The 26,471-nt window shown below is 36.1% G+C and overlaps 2 protein-coding genes across 4 annotated transcripts; one reads left to right on the plus strand and one right to left on the minus strand.

The window, feature by feature from the left end:
- Nucleotides 1-1,760: 1,760 nt before the first annotated feature.
- On the plus strand, nucleotides 1,761-12,183 carry LOC127417635 (myozenin-2-like). Of its 2 annotated transcripts, none has more exons than XM_051657688.1 (6): nucleotides 1,761-1,822; nucleotides 3,262-3,347; nucleotides 3,868-4,028; nucleotides 5,058-5,241; nucleotides 6,778-6,961; nucleotides 10,833-12,183. In XM_051657688.1, the coding sequence occupies exons 2-6, from the start codon at nucleotides 3,272-3,274 to the stop codon at nucleotides 11,014-11,016; spliced, it is 789 nt and encodes a 262-aa protein (XP_051513648.1). In that variant the 5' UTR covers nucleotides 1,761-1,822; nucleotides 3,262-3,271; the 3' UTR covers nucleotides 11,017-12,183. The 2 variants fall into 2 exon arrangements, with proteins under 2 accessions (XP_051513648.1, XP_051513649.1); XM_051657689.1 differs by having other exon boundaries at nucleotides 5,058-5,220.
- A 172-nt stretch (nucleotides 12,184-12,355) lies between these two features.
- Nucleotides 12,356-25,199, minus strand: LOC127417634 (pre-mRNA-splicing factor RBM22-like). 2 transcript variants are annotated; one of them, XM_051657686.1, is made up of 10 exons: nucleotides 25,135-25,199; nucleotides 19,376-19,429; nucleotides 19,224-19,283; nucleotides 19,003-19,135; nucleotides 18,288-18,388; nucleotides 17,895-18,067; nucleotides 17,591-17,791; nucleotides 15,217-15,467; nucleotides 14,848-14,979; nucleotides 12,356-12,980 (listed from the first exon to the last, which is right to left on the minus strand). In XM_051657686.1, exons 1-10 carry the CDS (start codon nucleotides 25,186-25,188, stop codon nucleotides 12,841-12,843), a joined length of 1,299 nt encoding a protein of 432 aa, XP_051513646.1. In that variant the 5' UTR covers nucleotides 25,189-25,199; the 3' UTR covers nucleotides 12,356-12,840. The 2 variants fall into 2 exon arrangements, with proteins under 2 accessions (XP_051513646.1, XP_051513647.1); XM_051657687.1 differs by having other exon boundaries at nucleotides 12,358-12,980; nucleotides 19,254-19,283.
- Nucleotides 25,200-26,471: the final 1,272 nt, after the last annotated feature.

A 26,471-nucleotide genomic window follows, 5' to 3' on the forward strand; every position in this document is an offset into this window, starting at 1 on the left:
TCCAAATCAAAAGACAAATTTTAAGGGATAACAGTGGAACAACAGATAATACAGAATAAGGCAATACAAGGCAACATCAAAAGAAGGATTTCTATGTTTCTAATCCATTCTTTTAAAATCAATAAATCTGTCATATTCTCAAAGTTTGCATCTTTGTCCATTTATTCATGACAATGAAGCCCTGACCTGTCATAATACTATAATGTACATCATAACTCAATCTACAGTGAGTGTAATGGAACTGACTGACCTGTTTGTCTGACTCAGAGACCTGTAGCTCTTCTGGACACAGTCTCGCTCTGAAGAATCCCTCAGGAGAAGCCGGAACCTTTTTTCTTTTTTAAAGAGTTGTACTTCCACAAGCCCTTCAGTATGAGTGCAGCTCTATTGTTGTGATGTCAACTGCTTGTGACTTTGAGTACTGACAGATGCAGATGAGTTTTGGTCACCTCTCACTGACATATGCTGATATTTCCTCTGGCTTCATAAAGTGTGGACTGTGGTTTCAACTTTTACCATTAAATGTAATGTCTTGCATAACAGTAGTTGAGTTACGAGTGGGTAAAAATAGTTTGTATTCTTATCATACTTCTCTAACATGCAGTCACTCCAGAATTGCAATGTTTGATTTTATCCATTTATATATTTGGTATGATAGTATAGCTATTTATATGTTTGCTTATTTGTTTATTTTAAGGCAGTTTGGTTTGGGACAACTGGGGAAGGAAGGTTTGTAAAACTCCCTTATCCCAAATCCTTGTAGATACAGTATTATTGCATTGCTTTGTTTGTTTGTTTGTTTGTTTGTTTGTTTTAAAATTGTTTTTAATAAAAACATGTTTATATTTTAGTGTTGGGCCTTTGTCTTTTATAAACAAAGTACTTGCAATGTACAATTGTACAACGATGATGATTTACAGTATATGGTTTACACACACACACACACACACACACAAACACACAAATAAATACATACTGTACATAAACATATTCTAATGAAAATGTTGAGCATTTTCATTATATAAAATTAATTAGAAAATGTTACAATTATTAAGCAGTGAAAGGTTGGTTAATGATAATTAAACAGTTGTTGGGGAACATTTTTGACTGCTGAACTGCAATTTAACGAGCCGGGTCAATTTGACCCGCTGAGTGATAAAGTGTTACTTGATTGCCAACTGCACAGAATTGTTCAAGTAGCACATTTTCTCATAAACCAAACAATCAAGCACATTAGGTATTGTGGCTAAGTTGTTAAAGATCTAGTCTAAAACTGAAAAGTTGTAGGTTCAAATCCCCAGAGGGGGCAATACATTAGTTTCCACAAACCCTTAAGTGCCCTTCAACGCTTACTGTTGGGTTGCTCCAAGGAGACTGTCAAATGTTCTGCAAGTTGCTATGGATAAAAGTGCTTTCCATATTAATACATTGAGAGAAAGATATTGTATTATCATGACGGAGAAATATAATTAGTATAATGTACAAATCAACCAAAATTGAGTGAAAATCTCCAATGACAACAAAAACAAATACACACACACACTCACACAAACCCTCCAAGCATACACATACCTGTATTCTTACACACAGAAGTGGGATCAGGTTTTTATTATAGGCGGTGGGCAGGGGTTCACAAATACTTTGCCCCATTTAGCGCCTGTCCTTTGGCTAAATTTGCCAAGATGATGTCATCAACAGTGCAGGCTGAGGGTGATATGAGTCTATAGAAACCAGCACTCACCCTAAAGTGCTCTCACATTCAAACCTTGGCAACACACAGCTCAGCTAAGACAGTACATCATCTTCCCCAGCACACGCTCAGGTAAGCCAGAACTACTCATCTGGGTATGAGGGATTTAAATGTGTGTGTGGAAATGGTGTTCATCAAATCCACACACCAGCTGTGTAAATTCAGTGTGTCAGTCACACATATCTGTCAAATCTGAATCTGATGTTGCTTCTATAAGGACAGCAGAATTTGAAAGAGGAAATGCTAACTATCCCAATAGACTTCAGTACAGTTGAAAAAAAAAAACAATTATATATATATATGTGTGTGTGTGTAAAGTCTAGTATAGTAACATATAGTGTAGCATATTATAGTATAGTATTAGTAGGGTGAATTAGAGTAAATTGAGCCACTTTTTCAAATTAAGATGAATCTCATAAAATGAGCACATTTATTTGAATTCTCTATATACTGTATGATGTGATGTGATGTGATGGTAAATTCAATTAAATTGGGCCACTTTATCAAAGTAAATGTCATGAAGTGAGCAAATTTACTTGAATTCATCTTAAAGTATATAGTATAGTATAGTATAGTATAGTATAGTATAGTCCATTCAAATAAACCACTTTTTCAAAGTAAATTGAACATTATAAAGTGACCAAATTTACTGGAGATCACCTTGTATTTAGTACAGTATATTATAACATAGTACAGTATAGTATGGTTCAGTTTAGTACAGTATAGCACTGTGTATTATAGTATTTGTATCATGGTACCATATAGTATGGTATTGTTTAGTATAATATAGTATGGTAGGGATTGATACGGTATGGTATAGTATGGTAGTTTATAATGGTATGGTATAGTAAAGTATAGATCAATATATAGTATAGTATAGTATAGTATAGTATAGTATAGTATAGTATAGTGCATTCAATTAAACCACTTTTTCAAAGTAAATTGAACATTGTAAAGTGACCAAATTTACTGGAGATCACCTTGTATTTAGTACAGTATATTATAACATAGTACAGTATAGTATGGTTCAGTTCAGTACAGTATAGCACTGTGTATTATAGTATTTTTATCATGGTACCATATAGTATGGTAGTTTATAATGGTATGGTATAGTAAAGTATAGATCAATATATAGTATAGTATAGTATAGTATAGTATAGTATAGAGAATTCAATTAAATTGGGCCACTTTTTCAGTGAGTTGAACCAAATTAAAGTGACCAAATTTATATGAATTATACAGTACAGTATAGTATAGTATAGTACATTATAGTATTGTTTAGCATGGTATGATAGAGTACAGTATGATATGGTATGGTATGGTAGTGTAGTGTAGAATTGTTTGGCATGGTATAGATCAGTATAGTTCAGTATATACTGTAGTATAGTATAGTATAGTATAGTATATTTTATTATTGTATAGTGGTGAATTACCAGTACATAACTAAATGCTACATGAAGACAACGAGTGTACTGTACATGTGATGTCAATCGGTATGTTGATGTGTGCAGACTAAAGAGGATGCAGACTGCATATGATAGTCTTACCAAACAGAGACAACAGCAAGCAATGAGCCTGAGCAGAGAGGCAAAAGGAGGTAAGACAGACTTTAACACACAAATACACTCTAACACAGACACTACACAAAATATTTTACATAAAGCCATATGGATACATAAACAAACATTCCCCATACACCTGAACAACAAAGTGTACTTAAAGGTTTAATTCACCCAAAAATGAAAATTCTCTCATTATTTACTCACCCTCTTGACATCCCAGATGTGTATGACTTTCTTTTATAAGCTGAACACAAATGAAGAGTTTTAGAAGCAAATCTCAGCTCTGTAGGTCAATACAATGCAAGTGAATGGGTGCCAAAATTCTGAAGCTCCATAAGGGAAACATAAAAGTTCTCCAGACAACTCTGGTGGTTAAATCCATATCTTCTGAAGCTGTATGATAGGTGTGGGTAGAAAACAAATTGTTTTTAAGCCTTTCAGAGTCAAATCCATGTGTACCACCTAAAAAATAACTTTTGGATATTTAAGCCACACTTCAAAATGTATGAATGACATTGCATTACATAACAACAAATCAAGGTGTATGTCTTTCAGGGAGTCTGAACTTGGGGAAGAAGATCAGCGCTCCAAAGGACCTGATGATGGAGGAGTTGAATCTGAACACTAACAGGGGATCTAGAATGTTCCAAGAGCGTCAGAGAAGAGTAGAAAGATATACACTAGAGAACACAGTAGATGCTCCCTCCATCATATATGTAAGGGCTCCCTTACTTTAAAGGGATAGTTCACTCAAAAGTGAAAATTCTCTCATTATTTACTCACCTTCATGTATCCCAGGTGTGTATGACTTTCTTTCTTCACCAGAACACAATTTGAAGAAAAATAGAAAAATATCTTAGCTCAGTAGGTCCTTAAAATGCAACTGAATGGCGATTTCTCTTTTGAAGCTCCAAAAATCACAGACAGTCAGCATAAACGTCATCGATACGACTCCAACGGTTAAATTAATGTTTTCTAAAGCAATACGATTACTTTTGGCCTGAAAAAAGATACAAATTTGAGTACTTTTTTAACTATAATTCAACGCTTCAGGAGAAGGTGGAGTCCAAGTGACCTCTCATGTGACGTATTCACGTTGCCATGGATACAGAAGTAATCTCACATTCTCCACTCGGTTGAGACATCCAGGATAAGCACACAAATGCACCATTGTGAGTAAAGAAACAGATAAATACAGATCTAAACTAAAACCAAGCAAGCTACTGTACAGCATTCCTCCTTCTCACTTGTAAACAGCGCCGCTCTTCCGGTTGTGACTCACATGCCTCAGTTCTCGCGTGTTTCAAATGCCAATGCGATTACGTCACACGCGCGTACCGCTTCTGACCGGAAGCATGATTTAGACTTAAAAAAGTACTTAAATATTAATCTTTTTCGAACCAAAAGCAATCGGGTCTCTTTAGAAGACATTAATTTAACAGCTGGTGTCGTCTGGATGACGTTTATGCTGACTGTCTGTGATATTTGGAGCTTCAAAAGAAAAATCACCATCCACTTGTATTTTAACGACCTACTGAGCAAAGACATTTTTCTATTTTTCTTCAAATGTGTTCTAGAGAAGAAAGAAAGTCATACTCACCTGGGATATCATGAGGGTATAAGAGTAAATAATGGGTGAACTATCCCTTTAACATAAATAGTACAATCCACTAACAAAATGTACCACTGCATTCAAAGACACTGAACAAATTGTTCCACCCTAAATCTCTACACTTCTCCATCAGAACAACAAAGAACAGAATCAAAACCAGAACCAAAACCACATGATTACAGATATACAGAGAGGGGAAGAAAACCTGATGTATCCAGCGGCTGGTAAACAAAGTCTTGTCACCACCCTAAAGAAGACGGTTGCCAAAAAGGGCAGCCCCAATGTCCTGGCACCAGGTACACAATCAGTGTATCAGGGTAGGTGCCAGATATTTTGCTTTCAAAATATATATATATATATATATATATATATATATATATATATATATATATATATTTTTTTTTTTTTTTTTTTTTTTTTTTTCACTTGATTCATACAGTGTAATAGCAAACATCTGTAATGTAAGTGGTTTTCATTGAGGCAAGGTTTTACTAATTAGTTTACTCATTTTAACCACTAATAGTTCTAAACATAAATAACTAATATTGGCATTGTATTCATTCATTTTCTGTTATAGCATAATTTCATGTACAGCTGCTTTGAAACAATGCCTGTTGTGAAAAGCACTATACAAATAAATTTGACTTGACTTGGCAAGCATCAATATTAATATTACTCATACTTAGTTTAGAGCAAACCCCTAACCCTAACCTAACCCTAAATATTAAACTTCTGCATGTAACTCATCCTGCACTGTTTGTGCTACAGACATAATGAATAACAAATAATGTAGCTTGTTATGATGAGGTGTGCTATTACTTTTCTAAATAGTCGGACTTTCACCTGCCAGACAATAAAACAGGCAAAAAAATAAATAAAAAAATCAATAGACCTACATTGAAGTAGGGACCCAAGCCATATCTAGTGACCAGAATATCACAGAGACTTGGGGATGAGCTATTTTGACTTGGGCCAGTAAACAATCACCTAGCAACAAACCACAACACCTCAAAAACCACCTAGCAACATCCTGGGAACCGCAACAAAGAGTGTTATGCCATAGAAACTGCATAACAACAGCCAAGTATTATTGGGACAAGATTTGCACAGGCAAGCACCACTAAGATGTAGACATTTAGTTCAGTTAGCATCTAACTTGAATTGGTCTTATAGACATTGATCAGTTAATAAAACTAATCCAAAGTCAGTCCAAGAAATTTGAAACACATCAATGTATTTTTGAGCAAAATTTCAAGAGAGGAACTCAAAATAAAACCTCCCTCACAAAAATCGAGAGTTATGGCAAACTTGCCACAAATGTACCACTCATTATTTTTACATGCAAAAGAGCTTTGTGGCAAACTCTTCATTGTCGCCAAAGGTTTGCTGCAGGTTCACCACTCCTGGTGCAGAGCTGCAAACTTCTGGCAAACATTTGCGGTGAATTGCAAGCTGATTTGCATGTGAAAATTATGAGTGGGAAATCTGCGGCAAGTTTGCAACAAAATTGTCAGAACTTTAAATTTTTTGTAAGAGCTTCCATACAAATCGTGCTTGCATATATTATCAGACATCTGCGAGAGAAGCCTCCCTCGTCAGCTTACTTGTGTGCTGTTATCATTAGCTTGTTAGCTGACTCTGCAGAGCCTAATTAACTCTCTCTAATTTTCTTGCTCTCGCTGTGGACCCCTTAATAAACATCCATCTCCTGTTCCATCTCCTATGACCCCTGAAGAGACTGTCTGAATTTCTAAGTATGCATTTGTGTGTTAGTCCTATGAGCTTAACACTGTAGTATGCATGAATGTTCATCCAGCAAATTTCCCTCTATAACTGGTAACCTGCCCTGGTAGGTTACTCTGGGCCCCTAAGAGAGATCCCTCGAGAGAAGTTTAATTCCACAGTCATCCCAAAGTCATATTGCTCACCATGGCAGGAAGCCCTGGGAGATAGTGAAGAGCTTCTTCCCTCTCTCAATGCTCAGTTACCTCAACTGCCACAGAAACTCCCACCAGCTAACTACAGGTGCTTTAACAGGTAAGAGTCATGGGTACATTCCATGGTGACAGTGATATAGATGCAGTGGTGTTGGTGTAGTGGACTAAAGCACTGAACTGGTAAGCAGAAAGTTGTTGGTTTGATCCCCACAGCCACCACCATTGTGTCCTTGAGCAAGAAACTTAACTCCAGGTTGCTCCAGGGGGGTTGTCCCTGTAATAAGGGCACTGTAAGTTACTTTGGATAAAAGCATCTGCCAAATGCATAAATGTAAATATAGCCAGGTGGGAAAACAACATCTTTTGTTGGCCCATGAACAACATTCCTGTCAAAAAAAAAAACATATTTCTCACTCTAGTTCTGCGTAGGTTTACGTCGATGGTGTAATGTGTGGCCCACATTGCAGCTTATTCTGGACATTAATATAGATTATTTCACAGACATAACTCAGAAAACAAAACAGAATATATAGTTCTGCTTGTGGCTTATACAATGGCGTTTTTGAGGAAAATGGTCTCAGAACAGTTTGAAAACCACCTTATTTTCACACTACCTCTTTATATAGCCTCCGAAAGCTGCTCTTTCCAGTTTTTGTATGCAGCCTGTGTCTTCTTTACAGTGGGCACAAACCATGCGTGCGGTGCTGCACCCCTGAAGCCACAGTATGAGGAGAGATGAGGAGCCTATTTTAACCACACAGCACACGCTGTACTCAATAGAAAACATGTTGAAAATGCACTTTAAACCTACACTCACCAAGCACTTTATTAGGAACACTATGGTCCTAATAAAGTGGCCAACGTGGTGTTCTGCTGTTGTAGCCCATCCGCCTCAAGGTTTGACGTGTTGTGCATTCTGAGATGCTATTCTTCTCAGCCTTTCTGTCAGCTCGAACCAGTCTGGCCATTCTCAGTTGACCTTTCTCATCAACAAGGCATTTCCGTCCACAGAACTGCCGCTCACTTGATGTTTTTTTGTTTTTGGCACCATTCAGAGTAAATTCTAGAGACTGTTGTGCGTGAAAATCTCAGGAGATCAGCAGTTACAGAAATACTCAAACCAGCCCATCTGGAACCAACAATCATGCCAATGTCCAAATCACTGAGATCACATTTTTTCCCCCATTCTGATGGTTGATGTGAACATTAACTGAAGCTCCTGACCTGTATCTGCATGATTTTATGCAATGCACTGCTGCCACACGATTGGCTGATTAGATAATAGCATGAATAAGTAGGTGTACAATTGTACCTAATAAAGTGCTTGGTGAGTGTATATATCAACACAATCTTTTACAATAAAGGCTTTTATGACTCAACATAAAATACTGTACTGAACAACTCAATGACTGACTTAAAAAAAGACGTCATCATGCAGTAACAAGCACGTAACCCTTGTAAATTAGACTTCATGACGGATACATTTAGAATCAAATTCATTTACCCACTCTTGAAAAACATCTAATTACAAAAACAAAACAATGTACGGTAGTAATCTATAAATCACTTTATTTTCTGTATAGTCACAGATTACAGATGCAATGAAAACTCAAAAAACTCCTGAACAACATCTCCTGTTGAAGTCACGCAGCAGCTGTGCTCACCCCTCACACACTTGTCTGTGAAGCAGACAATACTCTTTGGAAACTTTGTTGGTTTTATGTTATTTCTGTTAAGGGAATTGGAAAATTAGTGCAATCCTCTGAGTAGCAGGCTAGCAGCCACAAGTTTGTTTATTCATCGTGGCTGCCACATTTCTCATTGCTATGTGCGTCATACAGGCTGTAGCACCTCCCACAGTCCCTCTTCTGGGTTTGAAGTACCTATTAGAGTAGGAGCTAAAATGTGCGTCTAAAGGAACTACAGTTCCTCATGTGCAAAAAAAGATGAAAAGCACTAGTTCCAGGTAAACGTACCTAAAACGGGCTTTAGTTCCTGTAGTTGGAAAGGGCCTAATGAGATTAGCTGGTGATGTCAGGCAGCTCTTTTCAGTTTTGAGCACAATATGCATCCTGATGAGCCGTGGGAGTGGATCAGATAACCTTAACCATTAACTACCCCTATCATAATTAAGAAATTCTTGATTAGAATGTTGTTCAAGCCCTAACCCCCTAAACCTGACCCTAACATCTGATTGGTTGATAGGAATGTTTTTCCAGGCCCAACAAGGATTCATGAACGAGTCCTCCTTGGATCTGACCAACAACTTTTAAGTATCTATATTGGCAATGTAAGAAAATCCCATGGACATTCTTACTGATCTCTTTGTTGGCAAACAAGTCAATACCAATTCAACTAACGACTGAAGTAATTGGGAGACTTGACTGCAAGTTGCTCACCTGGAAAGTCCAAATATTTGATTGGAATCTTACTGGTAGAATGCTAGAACTAAAGTCTCAAACTCATCGTCGTTGACTAGTTGGCAAAAAGAAGTCCCATTAATTACTGCCGAATAACTGCCTATTGTTACTGATGCAGCCAGTCTGAAATAATTTGTGTAGTGCACACAAACATGACAAAAAAAGAGATTACGAGTCTTTAAGTGATCACAGGGCGACAAGCCAAAAGGGCAAAGGTTTATCAACAGGTTTATTAGGATAATGCATCACAAAATCCAAATAATACAACACATCTTGCAGCAGCCCATCTAGGGTTGGGAAATCTGAGCACGCCTGGGGTCCCCCTGTAATAGCATCTTTATTTGGTAGAGATTAAGCCTCCATTGTACCAGCAAATGAAGGCGGAACAGGATATGAGAAACAGCCTTGAGGGTCACCAAGAGGTTTTGGCACATTAGCTTCATGCATGTTGATTATGTGCCCTAAATAGACCCAACAAGACCAATCCTCACTATCCAATTTTGAAGTCCACTTATGAGCCCCTTGGAGAGCAGCTATGTTTCCACTGCATCTTCCCATTTGAAATGAGATCCTGTCTGCAGAGGAGCAAATGACTAAGGAACTATTTAAATGCATTGGGGAAGAGAAGAACCACTGGCTACAACCTTCACGGCTTTCAGAACCTAAAGATAAATTGCACACACAGAAGATCATGTTTCTCAGACACAAACTCCAATTGCGTCACTATGTCGAGTCAGATGGGTCCTTAAAGACTAGGGTACAAGTTTTTCCATATACCATTATGTCTTGAGCATGGTTGAAAGCTCTAGCCTTTTAAAGAACACTTTATTGATTACGAGCCCATTCGGACATGTTTGACAAATGCGCACAGCGATGACTCACAATGCGGAACGCCGATGTATACTTTGGCCATTAAGACTAGGTATACTTCGTTTTTCCACATGCCGTTCCGTCTCATGCACAGTCAAGCACTCAGTCTTTCAAAGTATACTATTCTGACCACAAGCCCATAGGGATGCGTTTGATGCATGCACATTACAACTGCTTTGTGATACTCGTTTTGCCCAGTTGAAAGCACAGAATATGTGCAAAGACACGGACTGTCTGCGTGTCTACAAAAACTTGGCTGCGTGCAGACAGTACGTGTATACTATGCTGCTGACGAAATTTGCATAATGTGCACTGTGCGCAATACGTACGGTCATGCAGAAAACCAAAGTATACTTTGGCCTTTAGAGGAAATGTGGTTTTATAACCAAGGTTGTAGTCATTTAGATTAAGCTGAACCAAATTTAGGCTACTTTTAGCTTCTCAAAGCAAGTTTTATTGCCAATTCTAAAGCAACAAACCTTTTTTTTTTTACGTTTTCTGAAAATGTGAGAAGTGCTTGCCAGGGCAAAAGTCATCCACGATGCTCAGGTGTTGTGGATGGTTGCCAGAGCATTTCTATGCAGCTTTTAACGTGTTCTGAATAGTTTTTATGCATTGCTATGCTATTGCTAGGCTTTATATGATTCAGCACATCACAGCCTTCTTTGCTTTCTCTTGAAGAGCTGCAGTACCATTTGGTGGTCACGTATGCAGTCAGAGGGTGATTTCTGTTATTGGGTTTGAACAACTGGAGACTCAAAATCTTCCTGACATGACCCTGGCCATGATGTCCAAAAGACCCAACTTCAACAGAGCCCCACAGGGATGGGGTGCCAGATACTCGCCAGAGTCAAATGACCTGTAATCGACCTGCCATACTAGAGGAAAAGAAAGACTGTAGCAACGTAAAGACCTGCGCTTTCCACATTTGGACTGTCCTGATATGTTCCCGGCTGGTGAAAGGTGGCCAGGGGAGGGCACTCTCAAGGAGAGTGGGCGGAAGTTTAGAATTAAATCATTTAAAAATCTAAATTAAACTTAATGACAACACTGATCACGATAAATACATACAGGAAAGATAATTTCAGGGCAGAATAAATGGAAGTCTTCTACAGAGCATTAGCTATCCTAGGAAACAGACAATTGTACAAAACATTTAACGGATATCTACTTTAAGTCCAAAGCTTATTCATAGTTAATCATATACAAATTTACTATTTAATTTCATAGCTGTATCCACGCAATATATAAGAAAATGTTTTTCTAAATGCACAAACATACAGTTGCCCCAGAAAATATTTGGCCATTTTTAATGTATGAATTTAATTGCTTTAAATAGCAGCAACTTATCAAAGCAAGTGTCATCTATGCTCAAGTACTGCTAAAGCTTTGCTTTTCTCAGAAATTCATTTTTGCAATGTCTTCTAACCAACTGATACCTATCTAGGTCATTTTTAGTGGATGTTTGAAGCCAGTTTCTCTCAAGTTTACATCGGTGTAGACCATGACATTTAAGGAATATTCCGGGTTCAATACAAGTTAAGCTCAATCGACAGCATTTGTGGTAAAATGTTGATTACAACAAAAATGTATTTTGACTTTATTTTTATTTATTTTTATTTTGACTTAAATTTTACAAGTTCGTTGCCATGACGGCATAACGCTATAAACCCTAAAATGACCATAAAAAGTATTTAAACAACTTTACAGCTCAAATAATACACAAGTTTTAACAGACAAATTAAATTGCTTTTATCAAATTATAAGCTTCATATTTCTGCCTTTAAACCCTACAAAAAATTGGCCCATTCACTTCCATTGTAAGTGCCTCATTGTAAATTCCATTTTTGCTTTTTTAAAGAAAAGGAGGGATGACTCTAAATCATTTTTCGTGGTAATCAACTTTATACAACAAATACTGTCAATTGAGCTTAACTTGTATTAAACCTGAAAAATTCCTTCAAATATGGACACTGGTTGTCAAATAGACAATATTTGACAACCAGTAAGTGTCACAAATACTGTCTTGATTTAAAACCAAAAAAAGCTCTCATTTTGTGAAATCTTTTGTTGAAAAACAAGTATGTTTCACTGTCTGTCTTTACAATGCCACTCAGTTTGACATTTTGTTACCTAATGCAATGACATTCATGCAGTGTCCAAATACTTTTTTGGGTCTGTATATCATAAAACAGAGCACATGGCACATTTTAATGACAGCTGGGTTTTAATGTTCATGAAAGATAACAGTAGCAGTGCACTTTCAATTCCCTGCTTATAACTATGACAGTTAAAGTTGGTTTAGTGTCTGGAGTAAGATGGGTATATGCTAATAACAAGGGCATGTTTATTTGTCATCAAGTCGTAAACAAAAGGAAAAAAAAAAGTGTCCCCTGTGGTGTCTCTATAAGCAGTGTGACTGAAGCATTTTTTTTAATACATACAACACGATTGCAGTCCACTTGGCATTGTGCTCAAAAAAAAACATCACCCAATTAAACTACCAGACCATCTACTGGCACTTTTCAAAGAATGTGTGCCAAACAGGCCGGGTGATCCATTTACTAATCGCTCTGTATGATGTCAAAGATCAGACTCCACCCTCTGATGACATCACAAGAGAGGCTTAGCATGACCCCTCCACACGCTACAGCCAATTGGCTAATCGAGTCCAAATGGGAGGAGTCAATCAATCAGCGTGACGAATCGCAGCATGCGCGCCCATGCGCTGAGGATCCTGGGAAGGGTAATGGATGAGGCCTGGTGGTCTCAAACCCATCGGAGGAGGTGGAGGAGGACCCATGGGGTGGAACATTGGAGGTCCAAAACCTGAAACCACAAGAGTTTTAAAACAGTTTTACAGTCTTCAGTATCAAGTCTTGTCCAGACTGCAGCTTATTCTGGCCAAGAACCACCCACTTAGACAAGAAGAGACTGTTTCACAGACATATAAATAGGCCAGGCACAGTTGGTTTTGTTTTTATGTGCCGTTAAGGGGGACGTAAATCTGAAATCAATGATACCACAACAATAGACAGTGGAAACAGCTTTCAAAGTGTGGTGCAGCAGCCTAGGGAAACGGTAACACAGAAAACACGTGAGAAATAAGCAAAAAACGTGTATAGATTTTAGGTATGGGAATTGTAAGGAATTTTACCATTCTAGTTCCGATCCCTCTTAACGGTTCCATTAACGATTCTTTAAACAGGATAGTTCACCCAAAAATTTAATTCTCTCATCATTTATTCACCCTCATGCCATCCCAGATGTGTATGACTTTTTCTTCTGCAGAAAGACACCATTCAGGATAAATTCTAGAGATTGTTGTGTGTGAAAATCCCAGGAGATCAGCAGTTACAGAAATACTCAAACCCGTCTGGCACCAACAATCATCCATGCGATTATCTAATCAGCCAATAGTGTGGCAGAAGTGCAGTGCATAAAATCATGCAGATACAGGTCAGGAGCTTCAGTTAATGTTCACATCAACCATCAGAATGGGGAAAAAATGTGATCTCAATGATTTGGACCGTGGCATGATTGTTGGTGCCAGACGGGCTGGTTTGATTATTTCTGTAACTGCTGATCTCCTGGGATTTTCACACACAACAGTCTCTATCTAGAATTTACTCCGAATTGTGCCAAAAACAAAAAACATCAAGTGAGCGGCAGTTCTGTGGACGAAAATGCCTTGTTGATGAGAGAGGTCAACTGAGAATGGCCAGACTGGTTTGAACTGACAAAGTCTACGGTAACTCAGATAACCGCTCTGTACAATTGTAGTGAGAAGAACATCATCTCAGAATGTTATTCTGAGATGCGGGCAGGGGCTGTTTTGGCGGCAAAAGGGGGACCTACAATATTAGGCAGGTGGTTTTAATGTTGTGGCTGATCGGTGTAAATAATTCCCATTGAACATGGACTGGATCTGTTGAACATATGACAGGTCAACATTTTAAAGAGAGCCACACTGAAAGATAAATAGAAGTTAAAAAGCTAAAATAAAATGACTGAAGCATTGAAATGAATACTACATCTTAAACCCAGCCTTTTAAGATTTAATAATCATCCAAGACCATATTGTAATTTTAATCTTAACTGAATTAATTGTGCAGTCTTAATGGATACCATACCAATGTCTCAGAAGTCAAAGCTTTCTGGATGGTTTCCCTCATCATGTACAGGCAAGTGCCACTTTCACAACTGTCACGTCTGTAACGTGGGTTTGTCCTCATCAATGTGAGGACGAGAAAGAGTAAAAATGAAATATTACATGTTCTTAGGAGTGTCAACCCCTCTACATTTTTGCCATTCATTATTTATGGATTGTGCATATAAACAAAGTGTGGTGATAATTAATTATAAATATATCACCGTTTTTTTTTCATATCAGCTTTTCATAAAGGATGATTTTCGGATCCCAACCACAATTGATTTTGTTCATAATTTCTGTCCATCCAAAAGTAATAAGTACTGATTATTCAAAGTTAGAAAACAAACTATAATATGCAGTTCTCCTCATGAATATCTAGTTTGCTTGCAACTAAATGCTTCACTCAAAACTCATTTTCTTTCAAAGATTTGAAGCATTGAAAAAGATGGTCCTGAGCCTTGTGAATTTTCATGGCAGACCTGCACTTGGGCATGCCTTCTGAGGCTGGGACTATACAGGGGTGAGCTATGTTAAGCTGTATACCTGGTGGTGGTGGGTTTGGTAGTCCAGGTGGAGGGGGTAGACTGATGTTCATAACTGTTGGAGAACTGCTTGGGTCCAGATTAAAGTAGTTGGCTGAGCCTTCATCCTCCAGAGCTGGAGGAAGCGGAAGAGCTGCAAAACATAAACAAAACTTTTAGTGCCTCATCACACTATAATATACGACACAGCCTTGACTTTCAAATAAAGTCCCAGACAGAATTTGCGACTTGAATTTGGGGGGGGGGATTTCCTATTTTACAACATGGTCTATCAAATCAGCTTTTAGAGCTGGAACTAGGGCTATTCCTATTGTTGTATATTTAATGCATTTACAATCCCTGTGTCAGTAATAGACACAGAAACACATACCTGCTGGTAGACCTGGTACTGGCTCCAGTCTGGTGCCCATCTCACTGAAGCCCTCCTTGACCTCTTTACCTTTAGCGGCCTGAGAGCGTCCCCACTTCACCGCCAGCCTGCGACCATTAATGATGAGCTTGTTGAAGGATTTCTCTGCTGCGAGTTCTGCCCCCTGGCGCGTAGCGAACTGAATGAACGCACACTGCTGCCGCTGAACCAGAGTGATTGTACGAATCTCGCCAAACTGATAGAAGTTATTCCTGCAGGTAAAGACGAGGAAATGTGTTTTACCTGGAGAGTTTCAGATGGTAAAGCAGCCCTCTACATTGCGAGTAAATCACTACCATATGCAACTAGATTTCGTGCTATGCGACTAAAATGTCTGTTACTAGCCACCGGCTAGTAAATATTCTGATTTTGCACGCCAGTTATTGAACTGTGTAGTCTCGAAGCACAAGAACCTTTAACTGAATAAAAAGCTAGCAATTAAGGAGCTGGATTCAGCCTCGTCTTTTAGTGCGTGCTGTGTCTCATAAGCACACACTCTGAAGGAATTTGACCTTATTTGGCTGCAGTGGGTCCTGAGGTGTCGTGGATCAAGCTGTCAAGTGTTGCAAAACTCGAGAGCGTGTAGATTTTAATTTGAGAACTAGAAATAAAGATTATGTACAAGCAAGTCCATACACATTATGCAAGTAAAAGTTTCCTTTTGCTTCGTTACGTGTATTGTGTGTCCAAAGACGAGATCCACGCACTCAATTTTCTTTTTATGTCTCTTTTAATATCCTTTCTGTTATTTACAGTCAGTTGGTGATCAAATAGGTTAAAAGAAACTTTAATTCTAAACACAGATTGCACAGATGAGGTAAAAACAACTGTGCAACTTCTCGTTAATGTGCACTGCACTCATTCAACCATAAAAACTTGCTTGGAACTGCTGCCAGTTCTCTTAAAGAAACAGTACCAATTTAGTGCTTGTTATACAAATCAATGTAAACTCAATGTAAATCGCACAAGTGCATATAAATGTAACAAAATATTGTAATGCAGTAAGTGTAATTTGTAAATACATAAATATTTTAAACAATAATAATAAAAAAAAAATAACTTCAGAAAACATTGAAAAATATTTTTAAAAATTTAACAAATAGGCTTGTGCCGCATCTATGCAGGGGTTTGATAAATTTTTGTTTGTTTTTTGCATAGTAGTTTTGATATAGTAGCACTTAAATAATTATTTTTAGAATATAATAATTAAACAATTGTTTTATGTGTAATTCGATGTTCATTATTTGGTTCCCACCTTGTGAATATTTTGTTCATAAATGTGTATGAAATTTAAAATAGTGACAACAGCTTGTATCATTATTAAAAATGCAATTTCATGACATCATATAAATTGATACAATGTGAAATTTGTACATTTTTAAAAAGCTAAAATGTGATTAAAATGATGAAAAGCGAAATATAAAATAAAATGTAAAATCCCGCATACTATATAGCGTGAAGTCATTTACAGTATGAATACTATATATATATATGTGAAAATGCCCTCTTCTCGGTTTACTTAATATCTTTTCAGTTGCATTACGTTTACATGTTGTCTGCCGAGTACAAACAAAAATGTAACGGCCAATGGCAATTCTTTCTCCAACATGTCCGTAGAGGGTTGAAAGAAACTTGAATTACAGTTTACATTAAACAACACTGAATTTGGTTAAAATGAAGGCATTATACATATATATATATATATATATATATATATATATATATATATATTCAAAATAACTAGTATTTACTTATGAGAGAATCTTGTGAGTAAATATATATAGATATATATAGTGTGTATATATATATATATATATATATATATATATATATATATATATATATATATATATATATATATATATATATTTACTCACAAGATTCTCTCATAAGTAAATACTAGTTATTTTGAATATTTTACTTTCAATCCAATACTGTAAAATTGAACAACATAACAAATTGTACATTTGCCAGTCCGATCAAATAGGAGATGTCGCAGTTCATATAGCTTACAATTTGTTTGTCACATTGAATTGTACAATACAGTATGTCATGCATTGTGCTCCGATAGTATACGACACTTTTGGCAAACGTTGTAGGGTATACATGCATACAGAAATTTAACATATTGCGCTGAGCAAAAATATCACAAAGAATATGGAAGTATGCCATTCCAAATATACATTTTGTATCAATGTCAAAACAGCATTAAGTTTATGAAAATATTATTGCAACATACTGAAAACAAACTTTAAGATTTGGTGACAACAAAATTAGACAAAAATTTAAAGAATTGTATACTCTCCAGAACTAATATTTTGGAAGATGCTCTCACCTGAGCTCAGAGTCAGTGACGTTTTCTCCTAAACCTCCTATATACAATGTGGTAATTGACTTGTCATCGGGCGGGTCCAAGCGAGGCATGGTGGTCGCTCTCTTGAGCAGTTTATCAGCCACTGGGTCGTTAGTGCCATAAAAACGATCTTTAATGTTCTGATCGGCAAGAGGATCATCAGGGTCTGTGGGCTTCTCATGCCTGATGAGAAATAAATTATTTTAAAGAGCACGGTTCTGTAATACATTGCTACAAGAGCGACACCGTGTAGACGGTCATCAACATTACAACTCGAGACTCTGACCTGTATGGACACTCCTCTCCTCTCTTACATTCTCCCTTCACCCAAAAAGAGCAGATATGGGGTCTGTTGCGTTTGTAGTACGGTGTGGTGCGTGCCAACTTCAGCAGCATGTCACTGGGGTTCTGAGCTTTACCCAGCATCCCCACCGGCCTGGTGCCATCAGAGTTCTGGATCTGAAACAGCCATAATTCAAGAGTTTACATAAAACTTGCACAACTAAATCTTCTTAATGTTTGTTTTCTCTTACACTTCAAGCTTTCATGTGTTATTTAATTGAAAATACTCAAGAAAACAACTAACCAAATTCACAGCACACTGGTATGTAAAAGATTACAACATCAAACACAAGACTTATGGATTTCTTAGATGTGGGATACTGTTATTAAACAGTACCTCTCTCTCCATGTTCTGCGTATAATATTCTTTGTTCACGTCAGATTTCGGCATGTCATCTTTTATGGACACACCCGTATCCCTAACCTGGATTGGAAGACCTGTAAAGCAAAACCATGTAGAGACAATGAAATTAGAAAACACTGACAAAAAAACAAAACAACTAAACTAACTAAAAGTCAGAGTGAACATTTATTTTTATTTTTATTTTTATTTTTTAATGACAAACTGAAAAAACTCTAACCTAACCCTAAACGAACAGAAATAACTATTTTATTTTATTTATTTTTTCAAAACTATAATAACTTTGGATCAAGCTCACAACTCATTTAAAAAAAATTTAGATAAATTACTGGAAGTTATTAAGACATCTAGCAATAAATGTTAAATATAAAACATTCTTAAGAAGTCTCTATGGGAATACAATACACGTACTTTTTTTAAGTTAGAATAAAAATATATATATATATATATATATATATATATATATATATATATATATATATATATATATATATATATATATATTTTTTTTTTTTTTTTTTTAAACAGTATTTAAGAATTTTATTCTGAAGGATGCTTCAGATGAATCCGACCCCAGATAATTAACAGATTATTATTTTGCATGTAACCATCACTGTATGTTACATTAGGGAATAGAAGATTGTTCTGTCAAAATGACCTCTGCTAGACAGTTCTAGTGTGCAACTCTTACCGTACTCCAAATCCAGTAAACACGTTTGACAGACATTCTTCATCTTACTGCAGGTCTGACACACCTCTGTCTTCTTAAAACGCATCCGCACTCCAGGACACCACCGGAAGACAGTGAAGGGACGAGCACATATCTGGAAGAAATAATTCAACGTTTCAAAAGACTTTCATTAAATCTGGGAAATATTTCAGAAAGCTTGATGTCTTTAGTTAATACTTAGCTATACACCAAACTTTAGATCCTGACTTCACCTTGCACTCTTTGCCGTACTTTTCCTTTGTCTATAAAAGAGAAAGGAATGTTTAGATCTTGTAACATTATGTGCAATTTCATCCACTATTGAGAGAGATGCTGGATACTGAAATCTACTTACCATACGAATGTATGGATTTTCCCCAAGACATGTTTGACAGAGAATAGGAAAGTCCTGGAAGGAAAATACATTTAAAATCAGGCCGGCCAAACACACAATTCCACCCGCAAAAATTAATTTGTGGTCAATTTGATTTGATTTTAATTCATTTTGGAGTCAACCCCATTTCTGGAAAAGTTGGGACAGTACGGAAAATGCTAATAAAAACAAAAAGGATTCATGAATTCAATTCACCCTGTGCTATATTGAAAGCAGTACAACAACACAATATTTGATGTTTTACCTTGATTTGTTTATTTTTAAATACACACTCATTTCAAATCAGACAATTGCAACATGCACCAAAAAAGTTGAGACGGGTAATTTAGGACTAATAACAATCTGACGAGTTGAAATAATAAGATGGTGTGAAACATGAGATGTGAAACAAGTGAGGCAATCATGTTATAAAAGAAAGCCTAGTCCTTCAAGAGCAAGGATGGGTCGAGGAATATATAAAAATATTAATTTATTACTTTTTCAGCATTTTGGTAACATTTTGGTTTTTTAAAAACGAACAAATACATGTATTCATTCAATAAATAAGATATTATATTTCATAATATTTTTGTTACATATTTATTGTTAAATTGCATAATTTGTACTATTTATAAGTATTTATATTGATTTGTCGAACACGTCTAAAATCGGTACTGTCTCTTTAACAAAAAAATGGCATTTCTGTAAAACAGCGCCTTTAAATGAGCGCATGTTAACTAGAGAGGACTCGAATGGCTTTACCTCATCTGTGCGATGCAGGATTACAATTAAATGTTTTTTATAGTTGACAGAAAGGGTATTAAAAGAGACAGTATTTAATGACAAATGGGTTGCGTGGATCTCGACTTGGACACATTACACGGAACAACTTTTACTCTCAACACGCTGTGAAGAATCTCGCTGATGTACACTTCATGACTAAACTACACAATTACTGGCGAGTGAAATGTAAACATTTACCAGTCAGTTGCAAAATATATTCACTTTAATCGCATAGCGCGAAATTTGCCGATTTCCTCTCATTGTAGTAGAGGGTTGTGCATTGAGTAAAAGATCGATCTTGGGATTTAAGAATCAATATAGAGATAAATCGTAAAAACAATATTTTTACCCACCCCTAATCTTAAATGGACTTTTTCACACATTCCATCATAAAACACAATAAGAGGATAACAGATGCATACTATATATTATATACTATATATACCAGAGTGGTGGTGGCGTAGTGGGCTAAACACATAACTGGTAATCAGAAGGTTGCTGGTTCAATCCCCACAGCCACCACCATTGTGTCCTTGAGCAAGGCACTTAACTCCAGGTTGCTCCAGGGGGATTGTCCCTGTAATAAGGGCACTGTAAGTTGCTTTGGATAAAAGCATCTGTCAAATGCATAAATGTAAAATGTAAATACTATGGCCAAAGTTAGCATACTAGCGCTAGCATTAGCACTATGAATGGATGATGTATACATTACAAAGTACACATTATATACTACATATGGGGTGGGCGATGTGACCAAAATTTTTATCAAGATACGAGTTATTTTATATCACGATAACGAAATATATCACGATATAGCTACATTTGTTTTTCTTCTGAAAAATCAATAAAATTGTATTAGATATTAAGCCATGTCATAATGTGTAATTTTGAGTAATCCAGTCAGTGAATTAAACACTTTATAAATGAAAACTTAATGAAAAAAAAACAAAACAAAAAAACATTTCAGTCTGATGATGTGCACTAATCTTCTTTTTCTTTTTATTAATATAATTATTAATATTACTAACTTTCCTCAAGAAACTTAACATCTCCTCAAAGCAATGCAACAAAGAAAATAACAAAGAAATAATTATCCATAAATAAACACTTAATTAGGCTCTTAGTGTTTTTAATAATCTATATAAAGAAAATATAAAATACCTGAAGGAAAATACGGTATGGATGGTTAGTTTCCTGATATCACACATCATTCAAACTGAATTTTAGAAAGGGTTTTGATGTGAATTTCAAAAACCCACATGACATTGAGAGAAACCAGAATGAGTAGTGGGTGTGATCTGTGATTTTTGTCACTGGAGCACAAATGAAGGGACTGGGATGACTTGCGTGCACATGCGTGTTTCAGACTGCGCATCTGTGGAACACTCGCACAAAACACAGCTGCGCGTGTTTGGATGGGAGGCATGTTTGAAGCGTGGGATGAATCTCATTGAATTTGCTTTGACGGTTGCTCAAGCGAAATTTCGGGTCTCGGAAGCGGATTCAGTTACATTTTCTTGCGTTCAAACATGCTTTTCATCTAATGACACATTCAGCTGTCCGTGAAAATCCATGTGTTTCATCATTTTTCTCCATCCAATTCCACACCATGAAAGATGCACTTTTTCCTTCATAATCTCCTTTTATCTTCTCATTCAAATGAAATGAGAAGGAATGAGTAATCGCACCGCTTCACTCCATTTATCCAACAGAGTGTGTAATGTGTACATGTGCTGTACACATTTCTTGTGTGGCAATTTTGCGTTACTGCGATAGAGACGATAATCCAAAATGTATACCAGTTGGCAAATTTCTACCAGTCTCATATATCACACACCCCCAACTACATATATCTTACTTTTCAATCAGAGTGGTTATAACAGTGTATTTTACTGATCTCACGTGGATTCCATTCATAGAATGAGGCTGAAACCCGCAGTGGATTGATTAAAACTGCCCATGTAATCATACTCTGTCTTAAAAACTGACATTCATCTGTAATGGATATCATGACATGGGCTTAGGATAACTTCGGTAAACCTTTGTCAGTCAACACCATTCGCCGCTGCATCAACAGATGCAAGTTAAGACTTTACTATGCAAAGGAGAAGCCGTACATCAACACTGTCCAGAAGCACCGCCGACTTCTCTGGGCTCGGTCTCATCTTAGATGGAAAGTAGAACAGTGGAATCACGTTTTGTGGTCCGATGAGTCCACATTTCAAATAGTTTAAAAAAAAAAAAAAAAAAAAAAGAAAGCCCAGTTTTTGTGTTTTCCGGACCAAAGAGGAAAAGGACCATCCAAGCTGTTATCAGCGTCAGTTCCAAAAGCCAATGTCTTTATGGTCCAGGGGTGTGTCAGTGCCCATGGCATGGGTAACTTGCACATTTGTGAGGGCACCATTAATGCAGAAAATATGTATAAATGTTGGAGCAACATGTACTGGCATCCAGACGCCATCTTTTCCAGGGACATCCTGGAATTTTCCAGCATGCCAACGCCAAGTAGTGCTTTCAATATAGCACACGGTGAATCGTATTTGCAAATCACTCCATTTTTCTTTTTATTAGCATTTTCTATACCGTCCCAACTTTTTCAGAATTGGATTGTAGTTTAGTTAAATTATTTTCCAATTATGTAAGTTTCCATTTTTGGTTACACTTTATTTTAATGTGTCCTTGTTACAGTGCAATTACAAAAGTAATTACTGATTATTACTAATTAACAACATGTACTTACTATAGGTTTAGGGTAAGGGTTTGGTGTAGGATTAGTTGCTTGTAATTATGCATAATTGACTGTTATTACTATAGTAAATACATGTAATATGTGTAACAAGGACACATTAAAATAAAGTGTTACCCTATTTTTGTCTCAGTTAACGAAAATGTTTTAATTACGTTTTTGTTAACGATAACAACACTGACACAAACACATTATATATGAAGTCAGTTAACTCTAAAAACAAAACACTCCCTAGCAAACATATTCAACAACCATCAGTTTCACCACTGTATGGACTTTATACAAATTTGTATCTCTGGCAATAAATGCATCTGCGATTATATTAAAGTCTGGGGTGTATCTGCTTCCAAATGCTGCATAAATTCCAGCTCATGCTAAATTGCCCTCTCAACAGGTTCTACCATGTCATTCACCTCATTAGAGAAGCTAAAGGTAGTTTAAGCAATCACAGCATTGATATCTAGTAGAGGAGAGCAGCACTTTTGAAACACACTTAAAAATTTATGCATTTCAAACCATACTACTGATAACTTGGGTGTAGGGTAACAGTGAAGGTAGTTATGTGTTCAACCTAATTCTGATGCCATAAAATTTGACAACTGATTATCTGGCCCTGTTTAAACAGAACGTCATGTGCTGACTTTTGGTGACACAAATGCACTCTGATGTAGACAACAGAGCAGGTGGAGTCATGAATAACAGTGGTGTGATATATAAAGCCTTGTTTATTTGAATTGGACATTCTTAACCTTTTTATCGCAGAACACTGTGAAACTGTGCAGTCATAAATTAGAGATGCCTTGTTGAACATCTCCAAAAAACAAACAAACACACAAGGTGGTTCCCAAACAAATTATCTCAAACCAATGACAGCATACTGCACGTATGACAATGAGACATTTTGTCCTTCTTTATGTCATAACGAAAGGAATGCTTTGAAAGTAAACAAACCTTTCAACCATCAAAACTTGGAATGTGCGTTTAAATATGGTTGTCTCTGAATTACTTTTGCCGCTGAATTTATGCCCACATTTATATCCTTGTTATGCTTGATATGATAAATTTTTCTTCATTTATTTAGTTATTTACTCCTATATTCATTTGTGCTCAAGTCATTTAGGCACTTACTTAGTTCTTGAATAATTCCCTTGTAGCTGAATAATCTGAACTGTAACAGAGACTATTTAACCTTTGTGCGTCAATTGAAATAAAGTTCCTCAAAGGTCCTTGGAGGACAAAAATGTCCGCGTAAAAAAACTGCCATAAAAATATTATATATTACTATTATTTTCCACTTTCACTGACTTTTTAACCAACATCAGTCCTGATCAAAACTACCAAATATTCATTCATTTTCAGGACTTTAACCCTTTAAATGCCAGTTTGTTTACATAATGCCACTGTTGTTTTTCACACACACACACACAAATTTCTCAATACACACAGACAAAACACACTCTGGCATCCATACCAGCACACCCACAAAATTTTAGCTGCATCATTTATTCAATTGGCCTGCAGTGCTCTGTAATACAGCAAACAGAAAATAGGAAAAAAGCATGTATTTGCTCCATAGGCTAAACATGAGAAAATTGGCGCCATCTGGTGGAAAATATTACAAGTTTACATTTTGAAGACAGGCCTCCGGAATGAAAGCATAATATCATAGAATTCGTGATTTTATGCTTTAATGGCACTAAAACAACAAATATTTACGTTTTAATGGGTTTCAATGAGGACATTTTTGTTCTGAAGGTCCTGAGTGTAACTATTTTGTGTACACAGTGTATTATAGATGTATTATAGGAACTACACCTTTGGCATTAACATAGACAAAATGATCGCACAAGGGTTAAACTATTTGTGTATGTGATCATAAAAATGAAATATCAACAAACCTTTTGATTCTAATAATGACGTCACAACGCGTCACAACACATCAACTCACAACTAACAATACTGAACTTCATGTTAACGTGATTAAAGCGTAGCGAAATTAGCGTTCTAGTTCAGCAATGATAATATATTTGTAAACTTGATTAATAATTCACATTATTTATAACAACACGCAAACCGCACGCGGCGAGCTGAACGCGCGGACTATTTTCTACTCTTTTCATTTAAAAACTATTTCTCAAAGTGAGCTAATAGGAAAACCGATATTTGAAGCAAGCCGCAGTGTGTTTAATGTTTGAAAAGTGTTAAAACGTACCGAATCTTCCCAGTTCTGTCTGTTGTATGTATTTGAGCCCAGGGAGGTCGCCATCTTCCGCGCACTGACCGAGCGGAAATGACGTAAAAATGACGCGCATTATCTTTTCAAAGGGAGGCGGCAAACAAAAATAGAGCAGGAGTACCATAGAAATAAAATAGAAATAGAATAGCTTTAGTTCATTGTTGTATATACACATTTGAGTGCAAAACGTGGAATGCACATAATAAAACTGTTTTGAAACAAACTTTATTAACTATTATTTTAAAATCTATTTGATATAAGACGACATTATTTACATTTTTGACATTTGTGTTCTATGATATACTTTTATATAATATTATATATTTTATGCTGTATCATTTTTGTACAATTTGTTTATTTGCACAGACAACAGTGTTTGTCTTCGCAAATTTCTTATCTGGCATCACCAGCATCAAGTCACATAGAACAATGTGTAGATAATCAGCAAATATGTAACCAGTGTTTATTGTTTAAAAAAAAAAAAAAAAAAGTACCTTATTTTTGTTTTACAAAAGAGCAATTTATTTTATGTTGTATATGTTAGCATTACGAGCTAACGATAAACAGTTAAGATTTATATATATATATATATATATATATATATATATATATATATATATATATATATATATATATATATTAACATTAACCAAGCTTAATAAAAGCTATAAACATGTTTGTTGTTAGTTAATGATAGCTAATACTAGAGATTGACGATCTTTTTTTTGGTCGATACGATACTGATTATTTTTGTGTATAAGTGTACGATAACCGATATGCATAACCAATTTTTAATTCTCTTTATTTCTATTTTTAGGCATATAAACAACTTAATCATTTATCACTAACGTCTGGTGAACTGCTTTACAAAACGAATATTGCACTGTGCAAAGCCCCTCACTTAATGAGTATTAAAAAAGCATTAATATTTGCTTATTTTATATTTAAATGTTGTGTTCAAACTTTATCGGTAAACCCGAAATTAAAGAGCCGATAAGAGATTAAGAGGAAAATTTTTAATATCGGTTAAAAGTATCGGTCAAACCGATTATCGGTTGATATCTACCTGACATATTTACTAATGTTAACAACTATAATCTTATTAGAAAGTGTTGCCAGGACATGAGATTGTTTGAATGAGTTAAATTATGGTTTTTTTATACAAAATTATCCATTTTATGCTTTATGTTTTGTATATTTTGCATAGACAAACACTGTTATCTGCCATTAAGAGCTTCAGCTGTAAAGTCGCTTAAAACAATGTTGTTCAGCAAGTGTTTCTATCGGATAATGTATTTTTTCCCCCGTTTCTC

Source organism: Myxocyprinus asiaticus, chromosome 27 (genome assembly GCF_019703515.2).
Source record: "Myxocyprinus asiaticus isolate MX2 ecotype Aquarium Trade chromosome 27, UBuf_Myxa_2, whole genome shotgun sequence".
Classification (NCBI taxonomy): domain Eukaryota; kingdom Metazoa; phylum Chordata; class Actinopteri; order Cypriniformes; family Catostomidae; genus Myxocyprinus; species Myxocyprinus asiaticus.

Excerpts from the sequence above, each read along its gene's own strand:
- LOC127417635 (XM_051657688.1), top strand. The coding sequence starts at position 3,272 with ATGCAGACTGCATATGATAGTCTTACCAAACAGAGACAACAGCAAGCA. Across the intron at positions 3,348-3,867 it reads GAGCAGAGAGGCAAAAGGAG|GGAGTCTGAACTTGGGGAAG; the intron begins GTAAGACAGACT and ends TATGTCTTTCAG. Across the intron at positions 4,029-5,057 it reads ATGCTCCCTCCATCATATAT|AACAACAAAGAACAGAATCA; the intron begins GTAAGGGCTCCC and ends CTTCTCCATCAG.
- LOC127417634 (XM_051657686.1), bottom strand. The coding sequence starts at position 25,188 with ATGGCGACCTCCCTGGGCTCAAATACATACAACAGACAGAACTGGGAA. Across the intron at positions 19,136-19,223 it reads GATCTAAAGTTTGGTGTATA|ATATGTGCTCGTCCCTTCAC; the intron begins GCTAAGTATTAA and ends TATTTCTTCCAG. Across the intron at positions 18,068-18,287 it reads CGCAGAACATGGAGAGAGAG|ATCCAGAACTCTGATGGCAC; the intron begins GTACTGTTTAAT and ends TGGCTGTTTCAG.